General features: G+C 50.6%; 1 protein-coding gene across 1 annotated transcript in view; it reads left to right on the forward strand.

Moving 5' to 3' along the window:
- The first annotated feature begins 5,487 nt into the window (after positions 1-5,487).
- Positions 5,488-12,499, forward strand: part of NOTCH2 (notch receptor 2) — an 82,925-nt gene continuing 75,913 nt past the window's right edge. The window contains exon 1 of the mRNA XM_066192021.1: positions 5,488-5,608. Within this exon, the coding sequence (XP_066048118.1) occupies positions 5,527-5,608 (82 nt within the window). The 5' untranslated portion in view covers positions 5,488-5,526. The remainder of the gene's footprint in view (positions 5,609-12,499) is intronic.

Below are 12,499 nucleotides of genomic sequence, written 5' to 3' on the forward strand. Positions count from 1 at the left end.
CCCTGGCTCTGCTTTCGCATGCCACCTCCCCCCCCCAGCCCGTCCCCCTTCTCCCCCGCCTTGCGCACCGGTATTTGGGTGCTCTGCAGGGCTGCCCCGGGCTTTGCCCACAGCTCCGAGCCTTGCAGAGCGTCACACGGCTGCTCCCAGCTGGTTGCATTCATGTCTGAGCTCACAAACCCACCGCAGGGGATAAAGCAGAAGTTGGGGAGTCCCTGCTCCCCGTGCCCACCCCAGCGGGGCTGTTGGACCCTGCCACGAGGCTCTCTCAGAGCTCATTCACGGCTGCATGCAACAGCCCAGTGCGATTTTGAATCATGGCACAGAAAACCCCTTGTGGCTGAGCCCCAGCACTCTGCAGAGGGTTGATAAACCTGTTTCCTCTGTCACTGCTTTTTTTTCCTTTTTGTCTTACCCTCCCCTCTTCACCCCCGCAGCCTTGCGGCTGCTCTCTGGCCACCCCAGCACCTTCTGCTCCCCTGGCACGCTGCCCATGCTCACTGCACACGGGATTCCCCAGCGCCACTGTGGCACAGCACCCGGAACAAAAGCGCACCCTCCCTGTCGGCCACAAAGGGCCTCCCCCCAAACTGGCAACAGGGGCAGGATTTGCATAGAAGAGCAGAATAAAATGTGCTTGCTGGAGCTACAGTGACCCAAAATCCTATGCACTGGACCTGCATGGGTCCCTGTGGTGCCCGAGCCTGGGCACCCTGAGGTGTGTGTAGCTCCTCAGGACCTTTCCTAGAGTTTCGTGTTCCCCCCTTCATAGCCATGAGCCCCTTGCAGCTGCGATGGCATCTTGCTGCAGGCACCCACCTTGGGAGAGGAGGGAACTCTCGAGGGGAGGGACTAGGTCGCCTCTGGCACAGCTTGGCTGCAGAGCAGCACAAGGCTCCTGCCTGGTGACAGGAGGGACATAACAGCAAGTCTGGGGATTGAGGCCGGGCTCTGGGTCCCGCAGGAATATGAGGAAGCCCCTATGCTGTTTTCCTGTGCCCCTACATGCATGGGGACCACAGCTGATGGGGACTGTGCCTGCATAGCCGTGCCACAGCACAACACCAGAGGGGTGGCTTGCATGGGCTGTGTGTGCACCGGGAGAGGAGTGGGATTTGCCTGCTGCAGATCGCTGCTGTAGCTGCCTAGAGGCTGCTGATCAAGAGGGAGGGTTACAGAATCCCTTTTATTCATTTGGCCCTGGATACAGACCCAAAAAAAGGGAACCCAGGGATTGTGATGAGCAGCTGCCCGTTCCTTGAGCCGAGGCCGTACCACTGTGCCAGCCGTCATTACAGTGCTGGCTGTGACCCGGAGGGTGACCACAAATCCGTGGATTCTTGTTCCATTGCACACCCAGAGCCAGGGGCATTTCAGCAGCTTAGTGGCCACTCTGCAGGTCAGACCAACTTCGGTAAAAGCTGCCCAACTCCATCTGCAATTGAAATACTCCAGGGGCTGCTGAGAGCAGGCAGCCAGCGGGTAAGGCAGAGGGTACAAATTCCCCTGGCGATTAAGCGGCAGAGGCGGAACAGGGAGCCCAGTACATTCCTGCAGGGCTTGATGCAGGAATGCCTTTGCACTTCTCTGTTTCCTTTTAAGACGAGGCTGGCTGGCAGGTAAGGTAATCATGGCATAAGCCAAGTCATGTGGATGTTAAGAGTTTGCAGATGAGCCACAGGACAAGCTATTTGCAGCATAGGCACAAGGCTGCCGGCCCTGAGGATTTTGTTGGAAGCCTCTCTCGCTCCTGCTTTTCCTAAATCTCTTGACTGCTGACATCTTGTAATGATGAAATACTCTCAGCTCCTATTTTAATGGGGTTTCAGCTTTTCTGATCACAAATGGGAAAACTGGGACATATGACTCAAGCATATTTCCCCTAAGGACCTGCAGATTGGGGGCCAGTTATCTGGGATAAAGGCAAGGTTTATCTGGGATAACATGTTAAACCAGCGATGTGAGGCAGGCATTGGGGTGTGAGCTGAGCTGAGGTCTGAAGGTCTGAACCACCCCAATGCCACTGAAAATTACTGCAAGAAAACAAAATTTATTCTGAGCAAGCCAATACAAAGCTGTTGAAATCAGCAGTTCCTCCAAGGTGAGGGACAGAGAAGTGCCATGGTGCATACTGACCAGGTACAGACACACAAAAAGCACCTCAGAATGTTCAAATGCATTTTGCCTTCTGTGAGGGGAGCAGGGGAGAGCGCTGCAGAGCTGCAGCAAGTCTGCCTGGCAGAACTCCCTGGCTGGAGAGAGGCATTTGGGATGTGGGGAGATGCTGGCGCTGGGAGCTTTCTCTCTGAGAAAAGTGTGTGGATTGTCTGTGGAACAAAAATCACGGCAGGGTGAGACACTGAGTGGAGTCACAGTGAGGGCCTGATCTCCCAGTCCTTGTCAGACAAAGTGCCAGGATTTCATTAATTGCTGGGACCGTTTAACAAACTCTGCCGTGCATATGGAGCCCGTTCAGCTCTCCTAATCCCTCAGCTGGCATCCTCAGCTGGCATGCTTCCAGTGCCAGAGTGTACCCAGCCCTGTGCCAGGCACCCTGTCAGCCTCCCCTCACCACCCTGGGCAGGTGGAGCTTGGTTCCCACACCTGGGTGAGACACTCCGTGGGCAAAGAGGGGCATGGCATGGTCAGAAACCAGATGGAAACTGCAGGAAACCTTGCCAGAGCTCTCCAGTTCCAGTGTTGGCTGCTGGTCTTCTCTGGCTGGGAAACTGGGACTGAGGTGGTGTGTGGTAGGGCTGCATGAAGATGAAGAAATGCTGAAACACATTTTTAACTCCTCTGCAAAGGATTTATTGCTTAACGACAGAATTATGAGGATGATGGGGAGCAAATTGAGGAACTTTGGCCTGGGGACAGAGTGAGGTACCTGCCCCTGTCCCCTTTGTGCTCTGCTCTGTGCATTCCCTGCTGGCACAGTCTACTCAGCTTGCCAGGACAGCTGAGAGAAGCTTGGCCCTCACCTTCCTAGCAGCAAAATCTACTCTGTCCATCTGGATTCAGTCACTCCCAGCCTCTATCATGTGGAGGACCCACTGATAGCTGCTCTCATCCCTCTTATCTCCCCAACAGAGCTGCCATGGGATGCTCTGTCCCATGAGCAGCCGAGTCCAAGTGTCCTGGGTTTTGTGAAGAGCATATTATTCTATTCCATCTGGGTGGAGCAGAATTGCTTATCTTTGTCCAAATGGGTCAGTGTCACTTATCAGATGGTGGAGTGCTACTTATCTCTCTTCATTGTTTCACTACTTCCATGGGAATGTCTTCTGCTAATGGACCATTAAGAGCTCATCAATGACATGACACATTACACCGTACTATTGTAAGCTGCTCCACACAGGGAGGAGGAGCCAAACCATCTTAACCTAGATAAAAAGGAGCCACAGTCCCCCTAGGTATCCAGCTTTTCCACGGATCCCTGGAGGAAGACCAGACCCATCTCACCAGTACTGGACCCTTTTCTTCAACGGGACCATCTCTACTCCAGCAGAACCACATCTGCCACTCCAGGAAGGCTTACTCTGGACTGCTTCCAACACCCTGACCAACAGGGTGTCCGGTTGTTTTTCTGACTCTGTCAAGGTTTTCTAGGATTTCTTGTTTGTTTATTTGTTTGCTTATTCTTCTGTACTACAACGTCTGTATTTTTATATCGCTAGTAAAGAACTGCTACACCTATTCCCAAAATCTTTGCCTGACAGCCTTTTAATTGCAAATTTATGATAATTTGGAAGAGGGGGTGAGGGGCTTACATTTTAAGGGAGACTCCAACCCTCCCTGGCAGATACCTGTTTATCTAAACCAAGAGACCAAGTGCACCCATGAGCACGGGGTCAGAGTGGAGAGAGAGGAGCAATCGGCGGGTTCCCCAGAGCTGCAGGAGGGAAGTGACACCTTCCCTCCTCCAGGCTGGATTCTCCCATTGAGCCTCAGCTGCCAGCTGGAGCTGCCTGCTCCCAAGAGCTGTGCCAGGGGGGCTGTGGATCCTGTCCCTGCACTGGGGCTCAGAGGCTTGTGCTCAGGCCAAGTGAAACAAAGTGGAGGATGAGCCACTTCAAGGTCAAGGGTGATAAGTAATGCTAAGCGCTGAGGGGAGCTGGAAATGGCAGCCTTTGGTGAAACACCAGAATTCCTCTTGAATATGCAGTCAGGAGAGCATCCCCAAACTTTTTGTTGTAGTCACATTCCCTGTCTGTCCCTCCACAAACTCCCAGCTTGCCTTTGTCATCATTTTAACTTGAGTGCTGGTCAGTGCCACCCATAATTTGGTGTGTGGGAAGTTTTGGGGCGCCCTGGGGGGCTGGCCTCCACCTCAGCAGGTGAGGAGCTGCAGGGAGGGCGGTGCGCCAGGAGCAATCCCATGGAACGGCCGTCATGGCTGTGAGGCACAACCAGCTGCCCACGAGCAGCTGTTGGAGTGGCAACGGGAGGCCTTGGCAGCTGTGCAGGATGGAGGGGGACTTGTCAAAGGGCTGCACCGGAATACCTGGAAAAATCCTAATGGGGTTAGGGCCTTGACTGTCCAGCCTCATGCTTGGGAGGAACTCTGGGATCTGGAGACTTATGGGGGAAAACAGTGGGGTTTATTCATGGCCCCCTCTCTCCCCCAGACCCTGTACAATCCTGCCTTCACGGGCCAGGCTGCCGTGTCAGCACTGCACACAAAGGGCTCTCAGTCCTCCGGAGCCTGAGCCAGGGCAGAAGGATTTTTAACGCTTTAAATGATAGCTGAGGGCTGGGAGGGATCTTGAGCCTGAATCCAGCTGCTGTCCTCCTGAGACCTCTTCCGTGGGAACACAGGTCTCCTCCCGGGCTTTTGCAGCGGGAGCAGCTGTGGGGGTGAGCCATGGGGCACTGAGCTCGTCCATCTGCTCCAGAAGCTCCCCTGCTCACTGGGGTGAGCCTCGATGGCCGAGGCTGGTTCTGGATTTCCCATCCCGATGGGAACACTCCAGATCCCTGCCCAGCAGCTGCCTGCGCCCCACATCGGAGCGAAGGGCAGCACAGAGTGTCAGGTGGAGAGCCCCACTGTCCTCTCCTGAGGGTACCTGCCACCGCTGCCACCACCCCGCTGGGGCACAACGTGCCCTGCTGCCCTCACCCTGCATCCCCCACCCTTGCTGCCATCGGCTCCCATCCCCACGGCCCGGCCCCTCAGTCCCCACCGCCCCCATCCCCACGGCCCGGCCCCTCAGTCCCCACCGCCCCCATCCCCACGGCCCGGCCCCTCAGTCCCCACCGCCCCCATCCCCACGGCCCGGCCCCTCAGTCCCCACCGCCCCCATCCCCACGGCCCGGCCCCTCAGTCCCCACCGCCCCCATCCCCACGGCCCGGCCCCGTTCCCGCCCCTCATCCCGCGGGGCGGGCGCCCCCTGGCGGCCGCGCGGGCGGGGCGGGGCGCGGCGCGGCGGAGGAAGCGGGGGCGGCGCGCGCGGCCGTGTCCCTCCGCGCGGGGCGGGCGCCCAGATCCCTCCGCCGAGCCCGTGGCGGCGGGAGCGGCCGTGGCCATGGCCCGGGGAGCGGGGCCCGCGCTCGCCGCGCTCCTCGCCCTGGTGCTGGCCGTGCTCCGCCGCGCCGAGCCCGCCGTCGGTGAGTGCTGGGGGGAAGGCTGCGGCGGGGCGCCGAGCGAGGGGCGGCGCGGGGGGGACCGGCCGCTCTCTGCCCGGTGGCCGTGTCGCCTCCCCCGCGGGAAGGGCGCCCGCGGCCCGGTGACATCGCGCGGGGGGCCCGGGGCCGCCGGCGCTTTGTGCGAGCGGCCCCCGAGGCGGGCGGGGGCGGCGGGCTGAGCCCCGTGGGAACGGCGCTCTCCGGGAGCCGCTGCCCCGGGGGAGCCGCGGAAGCCGCCCCGGGCTGCCCGTGCGCCGCGGCGAGGGATGCGCTCATCCCGGGGAGCTGCAGGGAAGGGGCGTCCAAAGGGGGAGAAAAGGCTGTGCGGCGCCCGTCGCTTCGCATACCTGCGCAGCGAACCTTTGTTGGGGACATTCCTGCACACACACACACACACAGAATCTCTGCGTGTCCTCCTCCTCCTCCTGCTAATCAGTCCGGGCGCGATAAAGCCATGTGTGCACATCTGAGGGAAGTGCCGCTTTTTGTCACTGTTCCCCCTTGCACGCTGGCGCTTGCATTATGTTTGAAGCTTGTCTGGAGCGCTGGTTCATAGCTGTAACTGGTGGGTTCTGATGGAAATCTCATGGCATTTCCAGCGGCTCCCGCTCCCGGAGTAAATCTTGTGCAGTCTTGAACCGCATTAAAGGTATCGCGGACCAGCAGTCATTGATTAATTGCGTGCCTTCTCATTCCTTCTTTTTACTCTTGAGAGGTTGGATTGCTCTTCAGATGACTCGTGAATAGTGCAGCGATGGGAGGAACTGTTAGTGGAAGTTGTTTAGGGATGAGCGAGTAAGACATTGGTGTTTTCAGTAGTTTTGTTGTTCGGTATGGTTTTGGAGTGGAAAATGTTGAATGCGGAGTTTTAACCACTTTTTGCTGGTCTGGATGCGGAGTAGTTGGGTCAGTCAACCGATCTGTTTTGATTTTGAAATGGTCAAATTAAAAGTGGTCAGTATTTGCCTCCTGGGAGAAACGTTGGGGGTTTTTTTTCCAGTAATCCCCTCTGGAAGCCGATTTAGTTTTGCTAATATGTTGCAAGAAGGTGGTTGGAGTTTGTTTTTTTTTAAAAAAAAAAAGCTGTTCCACAAATATGTTTTGGCTAGGTTTGTTCAAAAGTAAAATTAAAGGGTCTTTTGGGGTAGGTGTCTTAGAAATACGCTTTTGTGGTAGCATGGACTTGTGGTGCATAGTAGCACTGTCATTTCTGGAAATGGCTTACACACTCCAGTAAGATGGCAAAATACTAATTTTGCGAAGACTAAATGTCGTGTTCACTTAGTGAAATTACTTTCATAGGAACAATTTAGCAGCTTCTTGCTGGCCCTTTCCCTGAGGGTCTGACAGAAGTAGCTGTGGCATCACCTGTTGTCACTTGCCTGGCTGCGCACACCTGAGCTGGTCGAGGTCCTCCCATGCTGCCGAAATTTTTTGCCTTTGAGGGTGAAATCTCTTCCTAGCGCTGAACAAAGGCTGGTGGCAGAGATGACAAATCCAGGCTGAAAGTGACTCCTGTTGTGAGATACTGACCTGCATCTGGTCAGTATCACTCCCTGGGAGTAGGAGCTGTGCTTTGAGTTAATGGGAAAGGGAAAGATGAAGTCACCGAAAGGGTATTTTCGGGTGCATGTTCAACTGGCTTGATGCTCTTGTGCAAGAGAGGGCAGGTACCTGATGTCAGCCCTCTTGGTCAATAAATAGGAGGCTCCTGGATGCACGGAGCGCTATGGTTTGGACTACTCAGCCTTGTCTCATCATGCAAGCCCCATGGTGCAGCAACTCGCTTTTCCAGTTTAGTTTTGCAAAGGGCTGCAGTTGAAGGTGCAGTAAGCTGGGGTGGGGCAGCAACACCTGCGCTTTTGGTGAGGATACTTACCTGATAATTGCTGTGAACCATTCCCTTCTCTTTTGGTGAGGCAGAGGGATCGCGGCCGTCAAGCCCACCCTAATTACCCGCTGTCGTTAACTCTGGTGCTGCTGCCTGCCAGCCCGGGTTTCTAACAGGTTACAATCCATTTTTAATCAGTGCTGTGCGGGCGTGGACTGCAGTTGGAGGTCTTTAGTAGTCACCCGGTGAAATCTGGAGGACTTCAGATAACGCTGACAGTGCCGGTCTGCTTGATATGGATTTGCTTAGGGAAGAGCAAGTTGGACTTGATTTTTTTGAAGGTGTTGCCATCTATCAAATTTGTTCTTATCAAAGATGACGATTTAGACTTTCAAAAGGGAGCGTTATGAGAATCTGGCTAACTCGCATCACTTCCTGCAGGGCATCACTTAGTCAGATTATAAATACGTGAAGATCCTCCTGCTCATGTTCTCAGGACTTGAATCCTTGGGAAAGGAGGACTCATACCTCTGGTGGCATTTGAATCGCTTTCACTGGATGGGTTGGGGTTTTATCAACTTCCACAGCTGCTTCCCTCCCCCTTTTTTTAAAATTTTTTTTTAAAAAAATATTTTTATTTGCTACTGTTGCAATAAGTATGTGATTCTCTTCAGTAGGTCCTGTTGGGGTTCTCCCATTTCCAAAACCGGTGTCTGTGCCATGAGAGCGTATGGGTGGCTGGACTCTGGTCCCAGGATGAGGAGTAGGTGGAAAAGCGGTAGCAGGACTGTGGCAGCCGGTTTCTTTTAGCAATCTTTCTTAGCATCAAAACCAAGCAGTTACAATAGTAGCTCCAGTTGTAACATCGTTTCCTTTGAGTTTGTACTCTTGGCTAATGATTCTTCAGTGGAGTATTGCTACAGTGATTTTTGTCACCCCTCCTCCCTCTTTGGGACACCTTAGGGAAACATCATCCACCTTGTGGGAATAAACATCTTTCCTAAGAACGTGTTAAAAAGTCCTTTTGTGAACTTTTAATCTCCTCAGTTTCTCTGATTTCACTTTGAAATTGTCTTGCCAAGAGAACTTGAGGGCTTGTCTAGCAGAAATAGTGCTCATATCATTCTAAGCAGGGTCATCTGAGATCTGCAGAAATAATCGTTCATTCTGTTTAGAAAATAGTCTGTTCCTAGGGCACATGTCCTTTTTTTAGACTGCCATGGGGATGAAAAAAGAGCTTTGTATCTCAAAATGGCACGGGCGTCTGCTGTTTGTTCCATGCAGCAAGCCTTCCTCTCGTCTCTCTGACATCAGCCTGGATGGCTGCAGAAGCGCGGCTCGGCACAAGCGGTGGGATAACATTTCTGCACGGGCAGACATGCTTAACGTTCAAATTAATAAAGATTTAGTGCTGCAGAATGACGGGAGGCTTGGGAGAAGAGGCGAGCATGGCTCCTGCCTGCCAGATTGCCATGGAAACACCAATACCTCTTCAGCTCTTTAATTGCCTTCCCTACATTTTTTTGTTGAAAACTTTTTTTCTTTTTTTCCCCTCCTAAGTGCTTTATGTTGCAGTTCTGGATTTTAGGCATTTTGGCTTTGTTTGGAAAACTGCAAATGGGGGAAGGCACAGAACAGTAGCTGTGTGGGGAGATGGAGAATATGGTGACTGGTAGCATTTCAAACTGTGTTACAAGTTTATCCTAAATTCAGTATCTATTACAATGTGAGTTTTTATCAATAGTTCTTCAGCAGCAGCAGTGTCACATGAACTGTAGCTGCATCTGATATAAATGTCAGTGTTCCTGCAGCTTCCTGGGTCTAAGACCCCAATGATGAAGTATTTCAACTCTACCTGTGGATCTACAGGGTGCTGCTTCCCAGCTCTGTTCTTAGGAGGGTTAATTAGTAGCTTTTTGCTGGTCCTAGGTGTTTGGAAGAGAGATTTGAACCGGATGATGGCAGGGCATGGGCTTCTGCATGTCTGAGTGCTTTGTGTAGTCAGATTTGCTGTTGGCATCCTCAAATTAAAAAATAAAAACCCGACGAATTTCTAAAGCAGAATGTCTTCATGTTTACAGGCTTGTTCTTCTGAAATCCACTTAAGTATTTTCTTTTCAAATTTTTTTGCACTTGTCTAGAGCATTAGTGTAGGAAACCAGTTTAGGCATTGAGGTTTTCTCTCCCAAAATGTACAGGGTGTTGGTTGACTGCCTTCACACTTCTCTGAGCTCTGCTTGGCTTCTCAGTTGATGAGTCTTGCATTATCCAATTGATTTCAGGCTTTTGTGTTTAAAAACAGTGGAGATGTCTTAATCTGATTAAAGGAATTCACTTTACAGACTGTTTCCATGCCCTGTAGACAAGCTTTGCCTTTAACTACTACCCTCAGTGTGTGAAGTGCAAACTGGTCAGCTTGTTCAAATTCCCCAAATGTTGATGGTTTCTAAATCTGAGCTGAGTATAAGGCTCTACTGCTTTTTCACAGAAAAGATTTTAACCAGTTTGCTTCCTTCCCCCTCCATGTGCCTGCCATAGGATGATCTGTTCTTCAGGAAAAAAAAAAAAAAGCTATTTTCAGCTAGCTGGTATTTACTAGTGGTTTCTTCCCTGCTACATAATCTCACTGGAGCTGTAATCTCTTGAGGTTAGTGAACAGCGTAATTAGTCCTTTGTGGTTTTCCTCCAAAATTTGGTTATCTTTGGGTATTCTCTCCATATGTACAGTGCTGCTTACTCCTTACCAGCTCTTCCAGCAGTTGTGTGTTGTGCTGCTGTGGAAGCATTTTGTCCATTTCTGCACATCGAGGACCTTCCTGCAGAATGTACCTCATATTTCAGCATTAACTGCTTTCTTCACGCTCTGTTTTTCCTGAAGGGAATCAGCAGCTGTCTTTCTCTCCCTTGGAATTTGAGACCCCTTTGATTTGTTGTGTAGCTGGTGTTTCTGGCCACGCTGATGGCCGTCCTCTTCAGAGCTGATCCACCTCTGTCAAGCATCCCTGAGCATGGGATTCTCCATGCCTCTTGTGTTGCTGTTGTTTGAGGGCTTCAAATCCTTTTTCCTCCTCTCCCTTCACACATAATGGGTAGCATAGTTGAAGCATAGTTGAACTGACTGGCTGTTTCTCATGAATCTCAATCAAGACAGAAAATTCACTGACTGCATAAAGGTTATCGAAACCTATTTTGTCCTTTATTTTTTGTCTAGTCTTAAACGCGTTTTTAGCTTGACTTTTCTCCTACGTTCAGGTAGGTTGTTTTCCACCCGCTCCCACAAGAAAGCTTTTGAAGCTATGGGCAAGTTTTAACCACGTGGGACAAAGGTCTCAGTTCTGATACTGAGTTTCTGTGAACATAATGAAATATTTGTGGACAGAAAGAGGAGAGAGGCACATGTAGTGTCCTCCCAAGGAGAGAGCCGTACCAGCAGCTCAGTTGTGTTCTCTGCCGGGATGTTGCTCTCCCATTATTTAAAATAAAACCTCTGATCAGAGCCTGCACCTTCTGAGATGCAGGATAATCGACCACAAAGCTACAGGAAATCAGCTTTATAATGTCTCTTTCTCACAGCATTAATTGTTTTGGTATTTTTCATATCTATTTCTGCTTGACTTTTTTGGAACTTGTGGGCAAGGAGTTTATTGGCATTACTTTCCTTTGGGTAGTTACAACAAAGCCCTTTCAGATTGGCTCTGGTTATGGCTCCATTTCTCTACAGCAAAGTTCTCTTAAAAGCTGGACTCTGACACAGCTTCTGATCTTAATCCTACACTTTTTCTTTTAATTTTATAGCCCAGAAAATATTTGAATTTTCAGTAGGCAGATGAAGTGTGGAAACCAAATCACAGATCATCTTGGCCTTGTAAAGAAGACTGAGGCAGAAACAAAACTTTTCTTTTCCTCCTAGATTTTAACTGTCTCTTTAGCCAAAAAGAAAAATTAAATCTAGGCATAATTGTGCCCCAGTTGTGTGAGCTTTGGATTTGGATGTCAAAAATCACAGTGTTCCCTACAGGGTATCTTGTGCTCATTTTACAGGAGTGTTTATCGGGTTTTTCCTCTGGCCTTGGAAAATACTTGGTAGGATGTTAAATGTCAGGTTAGAGTTTGCTCCTCAATACAGGCGTGTGCAAGGGTTGGTATGGACTCCAGGCTGGGTAGTGTCACTTAAAGTATTCATCTTGCCTGCACTCGAGAGCCCTTTTCTGAGAAGTTCTTCAACCTTGGCTGCAGTGACTGCTAGAAATTGGCTGCTCCTTTCTGGAATGGCCTGCCCCCTCCATGAGAAGCCAGTCTTTTGAAAACCAGGCGGTATCTTCCCAATATCTCTGTAATATGCCTAAAATTCATGAGGCTAACCCAACCTCTGGCCGTCTCGGTGGTTTTGCTGGGTTATGGAAAGCCCAGAAAGCCACCCAACAATTCACCATTTCTGTTTGTGTTAAACGCAGAAGAAAACTGTCGAAAGCAGCTGTCAGAGCCTTGACAGTGTGCTGATGCTGTCTATATATGGCTTCTGGAAAAGCGGCTTTATCTTTTCAAGGCAAGACAAGGCTGCCTTCTCTCATGCTGTACACACCAGAGTATTTCCAGTTCACACAATGCATGTAGCAAAACAAGCTTTTTATGCTGGCTGAGGTAGGAGGTAGTTTCTGGCACTTTTGACTCTTGATCACAACACGGCAGAGCAGCAGAGAAGTAGTGAAGTGATTCATGTTGAAATGCCTTGGTTTTGCATGTGTTGTGAAATTTTTATGAAAGATATCGTGAAATACAGGAAGACAGTGCTTTGTGCACAGAAATGCTAATTTTACTGTGAGAACTGTAGTCTTCTATTTCCCTTGTGATTTCTTTTTTTTTTCCAAGAGAAGTCAGATGACTCTTTAATACTTATTTTAATATAGAATATGCCTACATTTACATTCACTTCAGCTTTAGTTGCATTTCAAAGTATTTCTATTCAGTCTAAAGCTGAAAAAGTACAAAGTTTTTTTGCATTTGTTTTCTTAGCTTCTTTCACTTCTGAATTACTATAGACA

The sequence above is a fragment of the Chamaea fasciata genome, unplaced genomic scaffold (genome assembly GCF_029207755.1).
Source record: "Chamaea fasciata isolate MVZ Bird 193981 ecotype frontalis unplaced genomic scaffold, bChaFas1.0.hap1 SCAF_10, whole genome shotgun sequence".
Lineage (NCBI taxonomy): Eukaryota > Metazoa > Chordata > Aves > Passeriformes > Sylviidae > Chamaea > Chamaea fasciata.